Source organism: Bombyx mandarina, chromosome 03 (genome assembly GCF_030267445.1).
Source record: "Bombyx mandarina strain Sakado chromosome 03, ASM3026744v2".
Lineage (NCBI taxonomy): Eukaryota > Metazoa > Arthropoda > Insecta > Lepidoptera > Bombycidae > Bombyx > Bombyx mandarina.
In genome coordinates, this window is record NC_143210.1 from 6,637,729 (window position 1) to 6,662,468 (window position 24,740).

General features: G+C 34.5%; 1 protein-coding gene across 15 annotated transcripts in view; it reads left to right on the forward strand.

Annotated features, from left to right (window-relative positions):
- RapGAP1 (Rap GTPase activating protein 1) overlaps positions 1 to 24,740 on the forward strand; it is a 349,454-nt gene that overhangs the window by 217,057 nt on the left and 107,657 nt on the right. The window contains exon 1 of one of the 15 annotated variants that reach the window (XM_028184289.2): positions 1,253 to 2,054. The exons of 13 other annotated variants lie outside the window; for them this stretch is intronic. In XM_028184289.2, the coding sequence (XP_028040090.2) occupies positions 1,827 to 2,054 (228 nt within the window). In that variant the 5' untranslated portion in view covers positions 1,253 to 1,826. Of the gene's footprint in view, positions 1 to 1,252; positions 2,055 to 24,740 lie in introns of those variants that run through there. One more of the 15 variants, XM_089739776.1, reaches the window with a different exon arrangement.

Here is a 24,740-nt window from a genome sequence, read left to right on the forward strand (position 1 = left end):
GGTACATGTAGACTAGGAATCGCAGCGCATAAAATAAAACTTCCACTGTTCCAAAATCTTCTGTTATAATAATAATTAGAAAAATAATTAACACTTTTATTACGCCTTGTTTATTTTCCTTTCCATCCTTTCTTCCTTCGTCCATCTTCCTTTTCTCTGTCATTCGCTTCTCCCATTTTTCTGTTTTCTCTTACTCACATCTTAACGCTCCGTTCCACGCTCTTTTCATATGTTCCGTTCTTACCAAATCCTACATACATATAATAATACCAAAGGAATGATATAAAGAGAGATTGTGACAAAACTTATTCAAACAAACATTAAATACAAAAGAAAACATCTGCGAACGAGATCATCAAATACTCAGACGCTTTCTTTTCATGACAAATTCTAATGACTATTTGATGAAGTACTGAATGGGACATAGTTAACAGTATTTGAAGGCCGTGAAGAGAATATGAAAATATCTACGCCATATAGGAAATCTAAGTATACGTTATTTAATAAATATAATAGGTATTTTATAAGTTTCGTTCTCAAAGTAACCAAGAAAAATGAAATTGAGCAATTTCCAAGAAATAAACGCGCAAGTGTTTTGTTGTGCGGTTTCATTGGAAGCCAAAAGATTTTTTTATCGATCGACAACCAATACCCGCCGCATCCTTCCTTAAATGTATGGCATCGCCTTCCGTTAGTGTTTGTTCGGAAACAGCTGCTTTGGGGGAGTCAAAGGCACCTGTTGAATTGTTCTTTTTTATTCCCACCAAGGGCCGATGGATTATTACCGGATGTTCCCATGTGAAAGGACCCAAATTTGAGCTTAAAACTCCAATTGAAGTGTTTCAGTGATTCTGCCAATTTAAATTTGATTTATTAATACATTCGTAGATGTTATGAAGTGACCAAATAAACAATTACCGTACTTTCTATGATATGCTTACATTTCTATACTAAAAAGAACTTTGTAAATCTCCAATCGGTTCTTAGATTATTTTGCTCTTGTATCGTACAATATTTCCACAGCTCAAGTCTCACAATAGAAAACCGCACTAAAAACGTTTGAAAAGTTTTTTGTTGTCTTCTCTGGCTGCAACATTCACCTGTCATTTCTCCAGTGCTAAATCTGAAAGCAGATAATTCCACTTGTCCTTGTCGTGTGCTGCATAGACAATGCGCTCGCGAAAGAGACAGCGCTCCTTGATTTGCCTTTCTGACAAACGGCGAGCTTGTAGCAGCTAGCACGCGTCGCTCCATTCGTTCTCCGAACGTAAGCTTGTAAGGTTGTGGAGGCGTCTCTTATCAGTATTTATCGCGTTACGATCGTGTTTCGTTAAGTTGATAAAATTTAAAGTTTTTCATCAACGCAGTGAGCTCTGAACATTTTCCGTGCGTAGCGCCAAGTGTTTAGCTGTGTTGCATAGTGAGATGAGTTTTTAACTGTAATATTTGTTTAAGCAAAGTGGACAGTGTTTTTTTTTTCTCTCAAACAACGAAAATTGTCCGCATCCAGGGCATCGTGAACGCTCGCAGTGAAAGTTATATTCACTGTTTTCGCAGTTTCAACTTCTAAAAGTCATCGAGAACACATTACTAGGCGGCCCACCGGAGTTTTCTTTTTAGAGCAGTTATATATAATTGAAAAAGTTTTGAACGCCTATGGGAGGCACGCAGCTGGGAAGTCCTTCAGCTGTGTGTTCAATTAAGTTATAACAAATTTATCGTGGATTTATACTGCAAGACCTAAAAGACGATTACAGAGTTCAACGTGAAGATGCATTTCTGGAACCGCTAAGTCGATTGCGTTTTGAAAGACGATTTTTGGCTTTATGAGGGAGCGGAGGTCTTTTCCAATAAGTAGCGAGGTGGCGCTCAATAATGATAAAGATGGAACCGGGAAAAGTTTGGTAGTGAACACTGTTTTATGTGGCGTCGTCGATGAACTGTCCAGTGCGAGAAATAGACGAGGCTCGTGGGTTCGACAGGCAGTCATGGGAGTGCTACGGTGGAAGGATCTGACCGGTATTCGGACCAGTACAACGCCCGACCAGAAAGAGGTAAATCATAAATAAACTAATGTAAATTGCGTTACTCATGCAATGACATAAGTAGCTGTTGATAAGCTTAGGTCATACCCAACTCTATGGAGTAGAATAAATTAAATGTTAAGAGTAGTTCCGGAAATTCTAATTTCTATAGATATTTTTTTTAAAATGGATTATTAGGAAAGCAACGAATTAAACTTTAAAAGTTGAATGTTTAATGAAGAGCCAAAGCTCATTTGTCACTCTTAGAAATATGTGTTTATATTCTGGTTGAGCTAAATTTAGGCAGTTCAAGCAGTGCACTTACTTTTACTTAGTAATACTGACAGAAATCGTATTTCCGAATAACTTTTGTAGATTCGTTCTTAAATTTCTTTATAAATTTCATTCGAATTTTATTCCAATACTCACTCTCCACTCAGTACCAAAATGAAATAACGAACATATCTTGTATCTACATAGGCGTTTATAATTACAGAAATGATTGTACGTTTGTCAACATTTCTTATCTATCACTGCGTTCAATTGTTAGTAGGACTTCTTAAACATTTAGTTTTGTTTACAAGAAAATGCATGATATCTTCGAATCATTTGAAATAATATAATTCGACCTCATTTCCACTAGATGTTCCGTGAACACTTTCATTCATCTACGCAATAAAAAATAATAATGATGTAGTGATTTTTTTGCAGCTCGTAAATGAGCGAGTTTCTGTAATACTCATTTCGTCATCATAACTAATTAACAGCTGACGTTTGAATTGTAAACAATAGATATACAACATTGTTTATTAAGCATATACATAGCATCAATAAAATTCTTTGTAAGGTATCACGGTTTCAACCAATAAGATCGTATAACTAATTTATAGTCAAATATCTATTGCGGTTTTATTTTGCGGTATTATTTTATGATTAATAATAAATTTCTTTTGTACATAAGCCTTTGTACATAATTTTCCTATTACTCTGTACTGTGTCTTGTTTTCTGTGTGTACATAAATAAATAAATAAAATAAAAAATAAATAAATAAATTTCATAACGACATTCATATAACCCTAGATCAATCTGCCAAGTGTCCCGTGGATCAAACTATAATTAGTTACCTATAGAAAACACATGCGATAATAAATTCAATTGACCCGTTTGTAAAATTGACATTTTTTATATTCGATTTCTTCACACTCATACTCCGTGTTCCTACATTCTACATATTACATTGTTCTACCAAAATATACATTTTTTTTTATTGTTTAGATGGGTGGACGAGCTTACAGCCCACCTGGTGCTAAGTGGTTACTGGAGCCCATAGACATCTATAACGTAAATGCGCCACCCACCTTGAAATATAAGTTCTAACTAAGGTCTCAGTATAGTTACAACGGCTACCCTACCCTTCAGACCGAAACACATTACTGCTTCACGGCAGAAATAGGTAAGGCGGTGGTACCTACCCGCGCGAACCCACAAGAGGTCCTACCACCAGTAAGCCAGTAATCTTTAACTTTTCTATTGTCATACATATAAAATTAGCTTTATAAATAATGACGGCATTATATTATATGAAGTTGTATTTGTGTATCTTATATCTATATTATCTTCAAGAACACGTTTTTCAACTACTGAGTCATGAATTATGTAAACACAATGACGAACGGTGAAAACTCAACGCTCTTGATCTTGGTCAAATCGTGTCCGGTATTGTTTTTACGTTGACAGAACTAACTTGGCTTGGCTATGATCCTCTTTTTTAATCTGCATACTTCTGAAGCAATTATTTTTTGTTTTTCTTTCAACTTTTTAAGCTGTTTATTAGTTTTACCTCTGTGTAACGGAATTATTCAGAGCAATTTTAACCAATTTCAAGGCGTTCGATTAGCTTGAAAATGTACACAGCTATGAAGGGCTGATGACAATACAAATATATTTTTTTCACCTTGACTTCATATCATACTCCGGACCACTGGTATAGAGATTTATTATAAGTTTGAGTTTTTCGGCTTGCTGTTTTAGTTATACTTTTTTTTTGTATTCCTTAGATGGGTGGCCGATCTCACAGCTCACCTGGTGTTAAGTGGTTACCTTAGCCCATAGATATCTACAACGTAAATGCCGCCACCTGCCTTGAGATATGAGTTCTAAGGTCTCAGTATAGATACAATGGCTGCCTCACCCTTCAAATCGAAACGCATTACTCCTTCACGGCAGAAATAGGCAGGGTGGTGGTACCTACCCGTGCGGACTCGCAAGACGTCCTACCACCAGTAATTACGCAAATTATAATTTTGCGGGTTTCATTTTTATTACACGATGTTATTCCTTCACCGTGGAAGTCAATCGTGAACATTTGTTAAGTACGTATTTCATTATAAAAATTGGTACCCGCCTAGGATTCGAAGACCTGGTGCATCGCTCAACACGAATGTATCGGACTTCTTATCCTTTAGGCCACGACGATATCAAAAACACAAGTTGTTGTTTAACACAAGACCTTATTGCTAATAACAAAGCTGCCAAATTGGGTGTTAACAATTTTTAGATACCACTAAATATTACGTATTTTATTGGTACGTAATTTATAATTGGAAACTAGTATTATAATTAATACTACCACCTTATCAATAATGTCCTACAATATACCTTACATACAAAAGGCTGTATGAAAATCCTATCGATCAAAACAGGAAATTATGTATCGAATACTAATGAAACATTACAATGACCTCGTTTGTAACTAAATATAATTAACAAGTAATAATCTGGCCAGAACTAATTATTTCGTTGAACATATTAAACATATAACTAGACAAAATAAATCGAGCCGATATTTTTTGCACAAAACTACCAGCTATCTGAAAGATATTTTATTGAATATAAAATCAGTACGTAGCGCACAGGTCATCAGTCTAATTCGCATAATTTATTATTAGATTTAGAATTTATTTCAATAAAGCATATGTTGAGTTGGTTAATCTATTTTATCGGTATAGTCTGTGTCATTGCATTTTTCCCTCCATTATTGCTGCCAAATTTATACAGATTGTTTTTGTCTAAAAGGTCATGCTTAATAAATTCTATAAAACTATCCAAGTTATTATTTAAATACGACAAAGTGGGTGAACAAACATCATAATATATATGACATGTCATAACACAAGATAATAACTTCCAACATCGTTGATTTTACTTTCTTTTCTTTAAGCACAAATAAGCGATTTTGCGTAATTCTAAACGATTTAAAGTCAACAAATAAAGTCAATAAAACGGTTGCTCTTATAATGAAGAAATATTCGAATGTTAACTGCTTTTTTTTGATTAGTGTAAAGAAATTTCCCTGTAAGCAAAATGATAACCGTCAGTAATACTCTTGATATAATTAGGCATACGTGCACTTTTTTAGGTCATCATGAAACGGATACAAATCCTTCCCCTTAACTAAAACGAAGCAATTTTCAGTGTTAAAGTATGTACGTGCGATAAGGAATAATAAAATTATGGTGTGTGGTTTTCCTGTAATGCAGGCTATTTCCATTAATTAGCTTAAACGCTGCTGATAAGTTCACGTACGCAATAATTGAAAATTAGTACATTTAAAAATTGTTTTGTTTCAAGTAAATCATCATGATTCTAATGTAGACGTAGATTCGGTTCCGGTTTTTGTTTCAAAGGAACCATTTAGGTTTCCGTTTCGATTGAGTATAATCTTTATCCTTTGTGTTTCGGATTGAGGCAGCTATGTGATACGACAGGTGTGGCATTTCTAGGCTTTGGCATTCACTTAATACTAAGCTCTCTACTCGCCTAAAAATACATACTTTTTTTTTTTAATTACCTTTTTAATTAAATTTTCTTCTATAAACTAAATTAAGAATCCAATTGTGACAGCTTATGACAATTAATGTGAGGCATCAATGATATCACCTAAGATTTCTGTAACACGAGCGATACTGTTTTTCCTTTGAATGAATTGTATTCAAATTTATTTCAATTCAATTCCAAATAAATAGTAAATAAATTGATATCCGCTGGAGGTTTCTAAACATTAATACGTGTTACTAAATAATTAATTGCACGGGATTGCATTAAATAATATAAGGAAACATCCTAAATTTCATTCTTACTCACATCAGAGTACAGATGCTCGTTTTCCCTGTGGACGTTGCCTGAAACGGGGCGGTCTAATGAAAAATTACAGCCTTTCGTAGACACTTAATAAGCGAACGTTCGTGAAGATTTATTGAGTAGAACAAGCACCCGTTTTATGTTGAGCCTCTTTAGTTTTAAACACTCAAAGGAAGTGACGTCTAAGTGCATTCAGAATATTCTATTGAAAAGTTAGATTGTTCTGTTGCAGTGGTCGGGGAACTTTTTTAATTATTATCCCAAAATATTTTTGTGTAAGTTGATATTACCCCATGGCGAAGAACAAAAAAAAAACGAAATCGCTTCTTTTTAGCATCTTTCATATTATAGCCCCCATGTTAATTTTAAAAAGAAAACAATAACTAAAAATTTAATTTAAACATCATTTGTTCAATTTGTCAATGTAATACCTTGTAATACAAAACGCTAATAATAGTAATATATGTAATATACAGTTTTGGAAAAATTTCCCCACAGAAAATATAAGTAAATTATAATATCTTGTTTTGAGTTTGAAATCACAACAATTCTAAAGAAGTTTCACTTATATACTTTTTACGCACAAAAGTTTAATTTTTAACCCCATTTGGGGTAATTTACCCCGGTTCCCCGATCGCTGTTCTATTGAGTAGGGCAGCATTGATAGGTTTTTATATCAACGTCATAAATGATTCAAATTTGAATATATTAAAAAGAACATTCTGAAATGCAAATACTGACGTCTCATTTTAAAAAAAGAATGAAAAGAATTAAAGTAATATTAAAAAAGACGTATATTATTTTTAAAGTTAAACAGAACGTTTTTATTGTAACAGATTCATTACAATAATCGACTTTCTAGGAAATTCGTAATATACAACATGTAATAATTCGTGAATATACGTAAATAAATCGTTTGTACGTATTGCATCAGTGAATGGGTTCGTGTGGATATTGATAACGAACGAACAAATCGATTTAATGGGAAATATCGATTATGGCTATCACTAGTGCAGTGGAATATTCATATGTAGGTAAAGAGGCAAAAACTAAACAGTTAAAAACATGTTTTATATTATCTTTTTAGATTGATTATATTACAAGAAAAGAAAGTCAATTATAGACTAAAACAGTAAATGTAATATATATATAAAGCGTAGCTAAATCTTTTTGCGTCTGCTTTAAAGGAATTATCTAAATAAACATAGCATAATTGTCGAGACATAACGAGAACCCCTGGGGAAAATAATATATACTATAAATCCATAAAGGTGTTTTTTTTTTCAATAAGTAGGTAAGGCTTTATGTATTATAGTCCGTCTAGGAATGCACACGGGTATAAGATTTTTGTAAAGAAGAAAACATCTCTGGTGGGTTATTTTGCTATCAAAATTGATTTGAAACGGCTACTAGAAGCAAAAGGAACGGAATACGCATCGGGCCTAAGTGTAAGTAGATCGTCATAGTCGGATAAGTATTTCACGCTCCAATATTCTGTCCAAGAATAGCTTAGGGTTGTCTCTGATTTGTTAAATTTCTTTATTCAAATGTTAAACGCTACATGAATATAGTGACTTGACGTTTTAATATCGTAGTAACATGATTAAAGTAATGTTTGGTAATGTTCAGATAAGGATTCTAGGTATGGTTAAGTCATATCTACTCGTCATAATAATGGTATTTTCTGCAAACCTGACATACAAAATTAGGACATTGCTATTTTTAATCCTCTTTCAGTTGTTTAAAGCGTAAACGTAATGTAGCGGTTCAAACAAGCAATGGAATGAAAAAATATTAGCAAAGCAATATTTAAAAATGTGATTTTTTATCTTAAACATGTCATAGTGCTTAAGTATATTACTACCACTGCTTTATTTTATTAATACTAGTTTCAGAGATTATGGACATGTGATGCGTAGAGAGAAGATGCATGTGATTTGATGTATGGAAATGGTAGTACAAGGTAGGGGGGGAATAGGTCAACCGAAAAAGACATGGATGGAGTGTGTGAATGACGATATGAGAGAGAGAGAAGAGTGAGTGTTGAGATAACGACTGACAGAAGAGAATGGAAGAGAAAAAATAGCTGTGCCTACCTACTAGGTGGCTAGTGGTATAAGGTGGAGAAAAATAAGATACAATTAAAGACTTCCGAATTAGAAACAGTGCTGTACAACTACTGAATGTTTAGCACGAACTTTTCTACGAATCAGGGGAAATGATTTAAAAAAAGTACATATATAATAAAACGCTAAAGCTAGTGACACCCCTATCAATATCAACGCAGATATGATGAGACAGGACGGACACATTTGAGATGAAATTGTATTAACCAAAGCCGAGATTTTCTCTACCATTCAATTTTGCAATTTCCTATAATATAATCTTATGAATGGCCTCACTCATAACAAATAAGGCTGTTTCAAGTAAACAAGTTAAATTCACTTTGTTTTGTTGTCAATAAACTACAGATACAGTCATTATTTGCTTAGTTCAAAATAGTGATGACCATATTATGTGCAGTCATGGCTCAATCTAGAATGGCGCCGCTCCATCTCTCCCCAAGGGCGTCGAAAGGGCAACTAAGGGATTCACCGGAGAATGGCAGCAGCGTTATTTGAGTATTCTATCAGTATAATAATAATATAATAATAAATGGGAACAATTCACGCACGGTGGTTTCAATTTAGGATTCCCTGTGTTATGGTTAGCAGAGACTGATAAACATACTTATATACGTTTAAATATATACATATAGATAATACACAATGAAACAAAGAACAAACAAACCTGTTCAATATATATTTTTTTTATATATTTTTATTTTACTAACAATCACGCCACGTTAACTGGTCCCGTGATAAGTTCGTAAAGAACTTGTGTTACAGGTACCAGATAACGGATATAAATGTAAGATTTTTATTATACACATACATATATTTAATATACATCCATAACCCTGGAAAAGACATTTATATTTATCATACAAATATCTTCCCTTGGCGGGATTCGAACCCGCGACCCCCTGGTGTAGTGACCATGTCACTTACCACTACACCAGACGGCCGTTCAATGTTTGTCCGATGTGGGAATCGAAACCACGACCCTCGGCGAGTCAAGGCGGCTAAATACTGTACCATCGGATCAATCGGTATACTGCGATTGTACATTTATATCTGGTAGGAATCAACTCCGCACTGGTAGGTACTACCAACCTGCCTATTTCTACGGCAAAGCTGTCATTTCATCCATCTACGCAATAAAAAATCGAACTCATATATTTTTCAGTGATGTAAAATTTTGAAATGCCCTTTTACCTATTTCATGTCACATCTACATATTTTTTATACAACTACATATTATAGAAGTTAATAATTAAAACCTGAAATTTAACAAGCATTTCAATAAATATAATTAAGAATAACGATATAAAAAATAACGTTTAAGCTTAAAACTACATAAATATAATAAGATCATGTAAGCAAAGAGAAATAATTTATAAATATCATAATAGCCATGTATTAAGAGCTGCATTCGAAAATCAATCCAAAAACGATACACACATGTTATACATATAAGACTCAATTCTATTTCTATAAACAGTCTAATTCGAAAGCCGTAAAAAAAACCAAAATTGAACGAAATTTCCGCTAAGTACATTTAATGTAACCATTAAAGCGTATTGATGGCCTCTAAATAAGACGTGTTTGTTTATGTAATCTGTACCAAGATTTAACTCTGTTATCTTCTGTGTCGTGTTACAAAACGTATTGGATCGATGCCCAATAGGCTCGTGCTAATAGGGATAGTTAATGCGATAAACATTAGGATTTAGGCACGTTAATTATGTTTGTAAAACCACATTTTTGCTTCAAATATATTCATTAATCAGATTAATATATTGCTGAGTTATCTATCAGCCAAATTTATTAGTGAATTATTATATCACAAGCTTATGTTAAGTGTATTAACTATTTGGAAATCAATAACCGATTTATATCAAGGAACCAATTCACTTATTTTATTCAACAATACTTTCGCATATTCAAACACAAAACATTATTGCATTGGTTTATGTTTCTTATCAAGATTATTAAATTATCTAACCTGTAAATTATCCCGTCTTTAGAATTCCAATACATTTATTTCAATTAATAAAGTAGCCAAACGACGAATATATACCTACCTACCTCAATAAAAGATGGATTAGTCAGATTGGAAATTTATTAAGCTTGTCCACTATAGTCGAAATTCACATTAAAAATACACAAAATTCAAAGCCCAAAAAAATTTATCAGGCAATAAAAAAATCAATATTAAAAATTATTAAGGCAATAAAGGACAACGATATACTTTCAATTTTAAAAGCGCAAGGTTACAATTTCTCTTGCTGTTACATCCATGTTCTCTAACCGCAAAATCGTTTCAAAGTATAATTGATCCAATTTTTTCTTTTACTCAGTACTGCATTATGACAACCGAAATAGGGTCAATTCGCCCACTTCAAGAATAATTATTTTGCCAACACTGTATCAGTTAAGAATATATAAAACCGTGTTTACATTTGCAGTCGTAGATTTGCTGTAGGAGATATGTTAAGCAATTGTGTAGGGTGCGTGCTACGACTCTGTTAAACCACGTGTTTGTGTATAAATTTGAGTAGAATATATAAATAATTGGTTATTTGTCGCGGTATATTTATTTAAAACTAGCTGACCCGGCAGACTTCGTAATGCCTCAATCGACAAATAAAAGACCTAAACTTTATTATAAAATAAACTTAAAACAAACAAAAGGAATCCGTCCGACGGGGGGGCACATCAAAGGAAAAACAAAATTGTTATTTTTATTTCATTTCGAGCATTTTCATTTTTATCTACCTTTTAAACCTTCTCTAAACTTCCACAAATAATTCAAGACCAAAATTAGCCAAATCGATCCAGCCGTTCTCGAGTTTTAGCGAGACTAACGAACAGCAATTCATTTTTATATATATAGATATAATATAATTGGTGTGAATCACTTCATCTACAGAACGAAAACAAAAAAGTAATAATATATAATTAAGGTATTTTGCAATACCATATTATTTATTACCTTGGTTTACCTACTATTTAAGGGGTTTTTTTTTGTTCTTTATTTAACTGTATATGCCGATTTTATTTGAAAGTTCTAAATAACCAACTTCTTACAGTGCAGTAATGCGCGCGCCTTTACTTGGCACATTGACAACTATTTCACGGCATTTGTCCGGTGTTGTCAGTGCAGACGCCGACTTTGGTTAGCGTTTGTTCATTTCGTTTTATTAAAATTACGGAAACAGCGAAATGCGTTTTCACTTTAAAAAAATAAAATTTCTCTTTGTTATCTTAGTGCAAAAAAAATAAGTTTCACATTTTTCACGTAAAATTAAACTATAAAGAGTGATGAATAATATAAGAAAATAAATTAAAAAGATGTCTTCATCTTATATGGCTATATTATCCGCTCAGGAGGTGATAGGTGATTTCCTTTTCAAGACAGTTTCTTTTAAAATGCATATCTGTGCCCAGTCAATCGTGTCACGGGGCAAGAAAAGGTTAATGTACGACCGTAACATAAAAACTGAGATATCACTGACAGACACGTAATATATCACAAATACTTGACACGATTTTATGATGGCTCAGCAATACATCATGTGACAACTCGGTTACACGCCGCGATTGAGATGAATGAACACCAACCATAAATTTGGAACACGGCAGCGGCAGAGGAATGGAATCTCTCTGTTACCCAAAAATGCATAGTAATTTATTTATGTTTTTTTTATTGCTTAGACTGGTGGACGAGCTCACGGCCCACCTGATGTTAAGTGGTTACCGGAGCCCATATACATCTACAACGTAAATGCCGCGACCCAACTTGAGACGTGAGTTGTAAGGTATCACTTTTAACAGATAAACGGTTGCCCCACCCTTCAAACCGAAACGTATTACTGCTTCACGGCAGAAATGAGCAGGGTGGTGATACCTACCCATGCGGACTCACAAGACGTCTTACCACCAGTAAAAATGTATGTATATCGCATACTTTACATTTTGTTCTCAAATTTAAACGTAACAACTTTTTTATATTTGTAGTTGCTTTTTTTTCTTATTTTTAAATTAGTTTTTTTATTTGTGCAAATGAAATATTTCCATATATTCAATTGTTTAAATGGCCAGTTACATAAAATGTTTTTACTTCACAAACCACCCCAAGGTAATTCTGCGAGATGACGTTTTTACTTCAAATTTAGCAGTAAAGAGTCGCGTTCGTTTTAAACCAATTTTTTATACGAGCAGGAGCGTGAGGGATTTTATTTTACATTAATACCTCAATTGAAAATGGAAAATACTATAAATGCAAATGTTATTTGTTAATTCTACGAGTTTGATATTCAACTTTTTTTTTAATGCCCTTGTAGGCAGACGAGCATACGGTCCACCTGATGGTGAGTGGTTACCGTCGCCCATGGACTTCAGCAATGCCAGGGGCAGAGTCAAGCCGCTGCCTACCGCTTAATACTCTCCACAAGCCTCGTTTGAAGAAGGACATGTCATAGCGCTCGGGAAACACCGTGGAGGGGAGCTCATTCTATAGCCGGATGGTACGTGGTAAAAAAGACCTCTGGAAACGCACTGTGGATGACCGCAGTGGCTCCAGGTAGTATGGATGAACTCTACTCCGGTGGCGGGCGGTGCGATGGTAAAAACGAGATGCCGGTATCATCTCGAGGGAACCGAAGTCCCTCCGCAGACCCAGAGGCTCCAAACGATCCGTGAGATCAACTATTAAACATTTTACGAAATGTTGATTGAGCCAAATATTGTTAAATGTAAATAGTTTTAGAATATTTAATGATTAATAAGTAAAACGATGCTTGTTTAAATCTAATAGTAACTAAATATCTACGCTTGTTTCTCTATTAGGTCCAAAACTAACCCGATTCGGTACCGTTCTCATAGTCGACGTCGCCCAAAACACGTCACTACGGATCCTCCCGATCCATTAACGGTGCTTTTAGGTACCACAAGCACCAGTCACCGTCCTTGTCGAACCCGTCGCTTGCGATGAAGGGCTCGACGAGCGAATTAACCCATAGACACAGCCCGCTGAGTTTCTCACCGGATCTTCTCAATGGGTCGCGTTTCCGATCCGGTGGTAGATTCTGCGAAGCATTGCTCTTGCTAGGGCCAGTGTTAGCATCACTCCGGCTTGAGCCCCGTGAGCTCACCTACTAGTTAAGGTTACGCTGAAATAGCCTCTCAAGGCTATCAGCTTAGGTAGGAAAAAAAAACCGTTCTCATTTTCACACAGCTACATAGTATATATGGGCGCAAACGCCACTATTGGCAATAATTAACATAAAAATATATAGTTTAGGTTATTCTATGGTAATATTTATTTATTATTAGCAAAATGAAACTGTTATTCTACCATATTTAATAATTAGCAGACACTGTTTTGGTGTGAAAATGTTCAGAATATGTTTAATGTTTATATTATTGTTTAAAAACACAAATGACTGTATTAATAATTAAATATGAATAAAGCATATATATTGATAATAATTTATATTATAATTAACAGTAATTAACAATAATTAAGTATGCTAATTGTTATGCAATGATGTTGTTGGCGCCATGTATTATTAGGCTGGATAATAACAATGTTAGTTAATATTACTTAAAAGTAATTCATGTAAAATAAATTAAATGTCAGTCATGTAAAAATCACTAAAATATGTATTGTGAATATTAAGCTATATTTTGTCAATTGTTTCGCAGTAATTACATTTGTTTGTATAAAAGAAGTTGTAGTTGCTATAACCATCACAAAATGGCTAATTGTGTAAAAACCACTGAATAACTCAGGCGTGGCTTTTTGTTGTAAATAAGTAATGTTAAAGTTTTATAGAATGGTATTGTATGTTCATTGTAAAATAACTTATGTGTGAAAACCCTGGCTTAACGCCGACATATACATTAACACACATTTTAGCGGCGTTAGAGAGATTTTTCCGTTAATGAAAACGCGTATTTCGCCGTATATGGCGACGAAATGGTCCATGACTAACACAAAGCTGTTTATTTCTTGTTCTGAAGAACATTTATTGCACGTCACGACTTTCGTGCTTCCGATAATGTAAACGGATTCGATGCGTTGAATATCGGTGGCTGAATGTACTGTTTACAATTAGGGTTGTCAAATTTACCTTGAATATTTAGTAAATGTCATCGTCATCGGCTATGTCAACGGACAAGTTGACAGGTAGTATTCTTAGTACAGAGAACTGTTCTGTACTTTTGTTATTATTTGCTATCTCCTCGTAAAAGGGAAGATCGTGAAGCCAAATCTCGCCATATGTATGGGAACCTTTAATTCCTTTAGTTAAAACTAAAGTCAGGGTGAGGCGAAGACGATTCTTGATATTCAAACTCGATTAGGAAGTCAAACTTCTAATAAGCTGCCTAGTAATAACTTGTTCAAAAATAAATCTGTGAGACCCTTTGCAAAGTAAAAGTTGTTTGAGTAAAAAATTGTATATTAAAAAACGTATATTACTTAAATAAGTTTAAATATAGTAAGTAGGCATATGGTATTTAAAAATATCTTTTCAAATATCAATAAAATTATCCAATGATTTTTTTATTGTCTTAGTTGTATTTTTTTTTTCATTGCTTAGATGGTTGGACGAGCTCAAAGCCCACCTAGTGTTAAGTGGTTACTGGAGCCCATAGACATCTACAACGTAAATGCGCCACTCACCTTGAGATATCAGTTTTAAACTCTCAGTATAGTTACAATGACTGCCCCACCCTTCAAACCGAAACACATTACTGCTTCACATCAGAAATAGGCGATAAAGTGATAATAAAGTAATAAGCGAAATGTGTGATAAAGTCGCAACATATAGATATATTTAAAATAACAACCCTAAATGTAAATACATCATATCCGTAAGACAGTATGTGATGCCACGTGTTTCCTGCATTGGGTCATCTACGGTGAAATCGCGCTTAGAATTGGTTCAAGATTATCTATGTAATGTATTCAGGACGTCCAAGCGTTTTTTATGTATATAAGATTTTTGTATATTTTTTAATACGTGAGTGATCTTACTTCATCGTTTTGAATTGTTACCAGAGACAATAGACATTATAAAATGAATGCCTTCATCATGCGATATGCGGTCAAAGTAACAATTGGATTAAACTTGTGTCCCAATCTTCCACGGGAACGCATATCTGCTTCTCGGCAGAAAATGCCCAGGGTAGTGGTATCAATGTTACGGGCTGACAATGCGCCCTAATACGAGTAAGTACTAAAAACATATTGTTCCTGAAATATATTTAATGACAAAATTAATATACAATAGGAAATGCAATTCTAAAGTTTAAACTTATTTCAGATATCGAACTTAAGTAAATCAATCTGATAAAAACGTCACGTCTAATTAAGATGTTTCTTGTGAAACTGTGATCAAAGCAGTGACAAATGGGTACTTTAGAAACAATTTTTAAGCAATCAACAAACGACTAGCAAACAATATTGCGATTACGTAATTCGTTCTTGTTAAGACGAAGTTTCAAAGCGGTCATATCTAAACGTCGAATGAAACTTTAAACTAAAAGCAATACAAAGATGTGCACCGGTCCCTTTGGTACAAAGCGAAGGTTTTCGTGAACATTAGAAAACTTTGACATACTCTGATTGTTATAAAACTTTATCCCGCGATCGTCGGAAATCCATTTTTGGGTCACAGAGAGTATTCTTCATTGTTCAAAAGAACATTGTTCAAAAGGCTATACGTATTCAATTTTTTTTAAATGTTAAATGAATAGCAACTTATTCATATATATAGCTTAAACGGGTGGACGAGCTCACGGCCCACCTGGTGTTAAGTGGTTACAGGAGCCCATAGACATCTACAACGTAAATGCCGCCACCCACCTTGAGATGAGTTCTAAGGTCTCAGTATAGTTGCAACGGCTGCCCTACCCTTCAAACCGAAACGCATTACTGCTTCACGACAGAAATAGGCAGGGTGGTGGTACCTACCCGTGCGGACTCAGAAGAGGTCCTACCACCAGTAATTATGAAAATTGTAATTTTGCAGGTTTTTTATTTTTATTACACTATGTTATTCCTTCACCGTAGAAGTCAATCATGAACATTTGTTAAGTACGTATTTCATTAGAAATATTGGTACCCGCCTGAGATTCGAACACCGGTGCATCGTTCAACACAAATGCACCGGACGTCTTATCCTTTAGGCCACGACGATATTATAGTTATTGTACTAATTGTACGATTTTGATAGTTTTTTTTATGGCATTGATGGATGAAGTAGCTCACGGCCTTCTTGACATTAAATGATGGTTTGAGGTTGAGACTTCACTTTAGTTGATAATGACATTTATTACATTGATCATTTTCTAAGGACTCCAGTTACTGCTTAGAAGTAAATTAGTGTTTGTAGTCTGTTTAAAATGCCTATCAATAATACTAAAAAACATTGCTTTCTTGCTCTAATTTGAATATAGGTAAAGCATATTTTTGCTCGAAGGCCCAAATCAACTATCTATGCTTGAAATTGTACTATAACATTTCAATATATTTTAAAAGCTAGAATTGAAACGCTACCATACATTTTGCACCAAAGTAGGATTTTCTCTAGCGCTTTGAGCGCCGGAAACACACACGAAATAAGACCAAGTACACTTACGTGCAAAAGTCAAACAAACATATTTGAAAAAGATTAGATCAAGTCTTGTACCAATAGCTTTAGACGTAGATCCAGACGAGTTAAGGAGCAACAAAGCTACGTTTTGCCATCAAGTTGACCTAATTTTAAAATAAAGAGCAATAACCGTGAACGCTTAAGCCCCTTTATGTGGCGCTGAGCAAATGTTTCCGTGGGCACAGAGAAGTTTAACGTCCCTTGTTTGTTGTAAAGCTCGCATATACGATATACCGGGATACGGCCAAAGCAACGGTTATGCATGTAGCTCATTCTTGGAAATTAATAAGAACTTTTTTCATTAGTTAAGGTTGTCAGATGAGCACAGGGCTCCCCTATGGCTAGGCTGTTAGCGGAAACCATAGACAATATTCCTTTGCTTTTTATTACGTGTGTTCATTATCATGTCATATAAAATGCAGCAAAAGTTGTACAGTTATGAAATAATCAATAACAAAATCAATAAAAAATAAAAAAGATATTTTTTATTCCTTCGATGAGTAGACGAGCTCACAGCCCACCTGATGTTAAGTGGTTACTGGAGCCTATAGACATCTACAACGCAAATGCGCCATCCACCTTGAGATATAAGTTCTAAGGTCTCAGTATAGTTACAACGGCTGCCCCACCCTTCAAACCGAAACGCATTACTGCTTCACGGCAGAAATAGGCGGGGTAGTGGTACCTACCCGCGCGGACTCACAATATGCCCTACCACAAGTAAAAAATACCACCAAAATAGTACCACCAGTAATACTTTCTTTAATAGCTCTATATATGAGTAGATATCTAGCAGTTAGTTAAAATATTTTAGTAGTCTTTACCGACGACAATTGGTTTATTAAATGGCGTCTAAACTAACATTATGATAAAAAAAATATGGATATGTCGCATAAAATGCTTCTAGAAACAGATTCAGTTTCCATGTAAACAATATATTTGCGATCAGCATGCAAATCCGATTTTCTACTAGTTGCAAATAAAACGCTAAACAAATATTCTTTGCGTAAAAACGATGCTTTCTAATTGGAAACTGTAGCACTTAAGTGTTTCTTTTGCTTCTTGGTCATGCAAAACTAGTTGAGAAAATGACTTAATCTTCGTCGTTTCTTAGCGGCTAAAAATTTAACACAGTAATGTTGCATGTTTATATACCAGTTGTGCTGTGAAAGGAAAAGTGCTTTTAGAAAACAAACTAAAGAAAGTTTTTTTTTTTCAAGTCAATAGTAATGTTTTTTCTGAATGTTTATTGACACTAAATCACGAAACGTTTAAAAAAAATATTAATAACTAGCTAACCCGGCAGACTTCGTAGTGCTTCAATCGATAAATAAAAGACCGACGGGGGACACATCAAAGGAAAAACAAAATTGTTATTTTTATTTAATTCCGAGCTTTTTCACCTTTTAAACCTTCCTTGGACTTCCACAAATAACTCAAGACCAAAATTAGCCAAATCGGTCCAGGCGTTCTCGAGTTTTAGCGAGACTAACGAACAGCAATTCATTTTTATATATATAAATTAAATAAATATAAATATCGTTTTATTGTTAAACATGTCTGGACAACGTAACAGGTTCTCCAGACTATCTCAGTTTTCGATACAGAACGCATGATTACTTACCGATAGACCTAGAAAAAAAAAACCTACCCGCACACAATAAGTCCTATCAGTATTTATGTGTATTTACTATTTGTTATATTTACTAGATTTGGAACGCAAGACAGACTCGCCAAAAATAACACATATGCATGTATATTATTAATGCTTCAAATTGTTAAAACGTACAACACATGCTTATCGTCTTTATACATATTTAAATTAAAAATAATCACGTATGATGATAAATTCATACCGTTATCCTCATCACAGTATTAATATAACATTTAAACGATTGTCGGACATCAATAAATAATAATGGGAATGTAAAAATATGCTTAAAAGTGCTTCACAAAAAGCAAATTTGAATCTAAAACTAGTTTATATTCGGTCCAATTGAAATGATCTCTCTGGTTTCTCGAAATTAACATTTTCGTACAATCTTCTCTGAACTTTGAACTCTGTCAAGGCATCTCACATAGAAATTGCGAAGCAAATTCAGCGCGGAATTATTTCTAGTATTATAATATAAAAGGTTATTTGAGTTCATGGCAAGACAATCGCTTTAACGATGTCTAAAAATAGTAAAATGCACTTGTCTTAGAGTGCTAGAACTGTTCATTGAATTAATAAGGTACATATTTTTACTGTCATAAAAAAGCGACTTAATACATAAACTGTTCTTTTTGAAATTGAATTTGAAAGGTGTTTTGGGCAGGCAGCGACTTGGCTACGCTCCTTCTATGGCGAATGTCAATAAGCGAAGGTAACCCTCCACTAGAGGGGCCATAAACTGGTCTGCAATCATTGAAAATAAAAAAAATACACGTGCGGTATTTTTTTCGATTTGCGCGAGTTGTAGACATAATTAAAAACAACTTTTTACGGTTAAATTGCATGTTTTTTAAAAGAATTATATTACCTATATATTACTAGCGACCCGCCCTCGCTTCGCATCGGAAACTGTAATTTATTATTGATTTCTCCACTATTTAATGGATGTTATTATATATATAAACCTTCCTCTTCAATCACTCTATCTATTAAAAAAAACCGCATTAAAATCCGTTGCGTAGTTTTAAAGATTTAAGCATACATAGGGACAGAAAAATGGACTTTGTTTTATACTATGTAGTGATTTTTGACGTTTCAAATACTGTTCAGTTTTATTACAGTTAAATTAACAATATTGAATTGGAAAAGAAGTTTTAATTATATACATACATGAGTATGTACATGCGCATTTCACACGTAGGAAAAGTGAAAACATTACTCTATTCCATTCTTTTGCCTGCAGAATCCTATAGATGTACATCCGTTAAATAATTCATTTGAGACCTACTTTTGATGTCTGTGGTTTTTAGTAACCATTTAACACAATGTTTTCCGTGAGCTCCAATGCAATAAATAATTATATTTAAAAACCGGTCAAACAGAATGACTTTCTGGTCGATGCACGATTTTTGGTTAACTTGTTTTTGCTGTCACTAAAATAAAACAGATATAAATATACCGAACATATCTGGAACATTATTTGCGGTAGTAAAAAAAGGTCGACGCTATAAATAGTGGAGACCAGTAGACGCCTTTCGAAAGGAACTCGCTTAGTCAGCTAATTCTAATAAAAGTGAGCCTGGGGTGTGCGACGATGCGAGACTCATGCCCGCCTACATTACGGCAGGTGGGTGAATTAAATCGTACCGTGTCGTGTACCCTAAAACCATAACAGAACTAAAATGATGAATATTAACGTGAAATAAAACACGTCGCATAATTATTCATCTATACTTATACGTAATATACGTAATATAATATTATAAAGAGGAAAGATTTGTTTGTTTGTTTGTATTGAATAGGCTCCGAAACTACAGAACCGATTTGAAAAATTCTTTCACTGTTTGGAAGCTACAATATTCCCGAGCGACATAGGCTATAATCCTTTTTGAAAAAAATTAGGGATCCTTACTAAAACTCCAATAATGTAACCTAAGGTGTAAAAAAATTACCTAAAATATTCTTTACATCGCGTGCCCTGTAAAAACTATTGATGATAGAATAAAATAATGTACTATGACTTTGTAGAACAAACTTTTGAATATTATATTATTTACAAATATTATTTACATGTAATTTATATGTAAATATTATTTACAAAAAGTATCGCGACAGCATATATCTCTAACTATTATAGTTACGCCGCAATAAGTGTTCTTTTATTAAAAAAAATAAAACAACGTCAAATACCGTTTTGTTAAAAACCCGAGCGGAGCCGGAGCGGGCTGCTTGCAATGGTCTTAAATAATTATGTAGAACATATTTTATATGAGTTCATGTTTCTAAGAAACGTAAACCAAATGTAGTCATTGGAAGGTAAAGTGCAGCGCATTTAATGTTAATTTAAAATTGAGAGTAATATTTAAACGAATAAATTAATGTATTAATAGATACAATAGTAAACTCGGGTGACTTCGTATTATTGGAAGTGGGATCATATATGAGTATAGTTAATATATCCAGTTGATATTGAGCGGGTTTCCGTTGAAATCTGTTTTACGTGCAACTGCTGTTTTCATTATAATACGATGTCGATTTTGTGGTCATCGTGGCCTAACGGATAAGACGTCCGGTGCATTCGTGTTGAAGCGATGCACCGGCGTTCGAATCCCGCAGGCGGGTACCAATTTTTCTAATGAAATACGTACTCAACAAATGTTCACGATTGACTTCCACGGTGAAGGAATAACATCGTGTAATAAAAATGAAGCCCGCAAAATTATAATTTGCGTAATTACTGGTGGTAGGACCTCTTGTGAGTCCGCGCGGGTGGGTACCACCACCCTGCCTATTTCTGCCGTGAAGCAGTAATGCGTTTCGGTTTGAAGAGTGGGGCAGCCGTCGTAACATACTTGAGACCTTAGAACTTGTATCTCAAGGTGGGTGGCGCATTTACGTTGTGGATGTCTATGGGCTCCAGTAACCACTTAACACCAGGTGGGCTGTGAGCTCGTCCACCCATCTAAGCAATAAAAAAAAATAATACACATGTTAGGGAACTGGTTCATTTATTTATCGCAGGTAATCATAGTAGGACAGGACGAAATCATAGTAGGGCAGGACGAAATCATAGTAGTTCTAAATGATCCTTGATTGCGCTAGTTTACAACTGTTAGTTTTTGGTTTCTAAAGATAGCAGCAACATTTAATTTGGTTTTGCAAATCCTGTCCCATCCCTCTTCTGCAAGTTGCCTACCGACGCGTGCGAACGAGATCGCGTGGCGACATCGACAAAAGAAGAAAATGTAATGGCTGAACTACTAAATAAGTGAAATTGTTAGTGTTTCTCATCGCCTATCAGTACGAACCTACAGTAAGGACTACATAAGGTAGTGTGCATGTTTCGTTTACCGCAGAACTGTCCCTCAATTTGCACCGACCAAATTTCGAAAATTCAAATATTTCGTAGTTTTTTTGACGTATTTCGCGTCTGCAATCCTCGAATACAAAATAGAAATAACGTCTAATTAAATAACTAGACAATCTAATTTATGTGTATTGTTCCCATGATTTTATGAGGCAACAGCACGGAGGCAATGTGCTTCAATTTGGGACAACGTACGTAACGCATTGTCCCATAATATTGTTTATGTTGTGTTTACGAGAGGTTTGCTTTAGTGTCGAAAGTGGAACGCGTTTAGGTACCGTACACGATTATGGCGTCTTTTTTAAAGTGTCAGTTTTATAGGTGGACGTCAAGTCTGCTTTATGGTTTCATCATCATAATCATCATCAAAAGCAACTGTTTTTAATGTGCCGTTTATAATAGTATGTAACGTGTCTCTTTTTTTGGAAACATACGAATTATCAAAGTTGAGTGAAACATTGATTGATGATTTAAGATTATATTATATCCACGCTTGAAAGGCAAACGTGAGTAAGCGACAATGCGTGAACTTTACAGTAGACTAATTTAAAGTTGAAATACCTGAAAATAAAATTTATTTTAACGAATCTAGCTGTAGTAGAATCTAGCTAGTAGCTGTAGGATTGAAATGATTTTAAAATACCTAGAAATATACCTAGTCAGGTCATAAATTCTGTCACATGTTTAATGTAAAATAATTGAAACAAGTTTATTCATTATGTAACCATTCATATACCAAAATGAACTTAACAAAACATAGATTCTTATGACACTAAAGTTTATTCAAAATGACCTCCGTGATTTTGAATACAAGCCTTCAATCTGCGCGGCCAGTCGTCTATCGCAGCACGAACGCGGTCCATGTCAATATCGGCGGCTGCCTTAATCAAGGATGTCTTGAGTGACTCCAAATTGGGATGAGGCTTTGAACACGCCTTTTCCTCCAAGTATTGCCATATCTTGTAATCTAACGGATTCAAATCTGGACTGGAGGAAGGCCAGTCTTCGTGCCGGATGAAGTCGATTTCACGCGCCGCCAGCCAGTCTTGTGTGCTCTTCGCTCTATGAGCTGGCGCCGAATCTTGTTGGAATACCCAGTGCCTGTTATTGAACATGGTATAAGAAACAGGTTCCACAAGGTTCGTCAGGACTGTATTTTGATACACAACTGCATTCGTTTTTACACCTTTCTCACAAAAATGTACCTCTGTTAAGCCCCAATAAGAAACTCCCAACCATACCATGAGCGAGGATGGAAAATGACCTCGTTGGACACGCGGAATACGGTTGCTCGCTTCTTCACTACTGTGTGCGTACACCTTATCATTTTGTTTGTTGTAGCTCTCTTCTACGGTAAAAATTTTTTCATCCGAAAAAAGAATTTCCCGATATTTTTTTCCCGCGTACCGCTTCAAGAAAGCGCGGCATCTCTTCAGTCTCAGGTCCATTAGACGAGCATTCAAACGATGCCCTGTTTTTCTTCGATATGCCCGAAGCCCTAAGTCTTCATTTAACACCCTTTTCACCGTGGTTCTGCTTAACCCCATCTAAAGGGCCAACAGTTTCTGCTTACGTTTGGGATTTCTTTGAATTCGCGCCTTCACAGCTTTTATCATTGCTGGAGTCCTAACAGACCGAGGGCGACCACTTCTTGACCTGTCATCTACACTAGAGTCTTCATTGTATCGTTTGATGGTACGATAAACGAATCTTTTGGTTATATTCAAAATTTTCAGTATGTTAAAAATTTGAATTGGCGCTTAACCGCAACGATGCAACGCAATAACTGCAACACGGTCTTCTTTAAGCGTCCACTCCATATTTAAAAACGAGTAAAATTCTAAAAGTATACATTTTTATTTTCATGAACAATTCGCAATTCGAATTCAATAAACTTTTTTGTGGCCAGCATTCTAAAAGAAAAGTTTTTACTGTGTGACAATACTTATGACCTGACTAGGTATATTTTTTGCGCATCGAATATGGTCATTGCCTATCATTTATGTACCAAGCAGTTATTGTCGCTTAGTCACGTTTGCCTTTCAAGCGTCGATATGTAACCTCTATACGATTTATCTTAAAAGAGGTTAATATGTTATAAAGATGACATAAATGGAATTTTGAATATTAAAACATAAGAAGAAGGAACATTAGAAATATAAAAGCAATTTGAGATTTTGAAATATAAAAAACATACAAAAGTGGTTAAGCAATAGCTTTGAATGTTGTTTCTCTTTATAGGGCAACTCAATTTGTGCTATAGTTTTACGAAGCTAAACTGTATTTTGATTTAAATAATACAACACATACAATAATATGCACATACAATAATAATTAACAAATTAAATAATACATACAATAATACATTATAAAACAACATTTAAAGCTATTGCTTCACCACTTTTGTATGTTTTTTATATTTCAAAATGTCAGATTGCTTTTATATTTCTAATGTTCCTTCTTCTGATGTTTCAATATTCAAAATTCCATTTGTCATCTTTATAACATATTAACCTCTTTTAAGATAAATCGTATAGAGGTTATATATATTTGAAAAAAAATGATGAATTTCGTCTTTGTTTACTGGTGGTAGGACCTCTTGTGAGTTCGCACCGGTAGGTACCACCACCCCGCCTATTTCTGCCGTGAAGCAGTAATGCGTTTCGGTTTGAAGGGTGGTGCAGCCGTTGTGCTGTAAAAACTGAGACCTTAGAACTCATATCTCAAATATAAATAATATATAAATATTATATAAATATATAAATATCTATGGGATCTAGTAACTA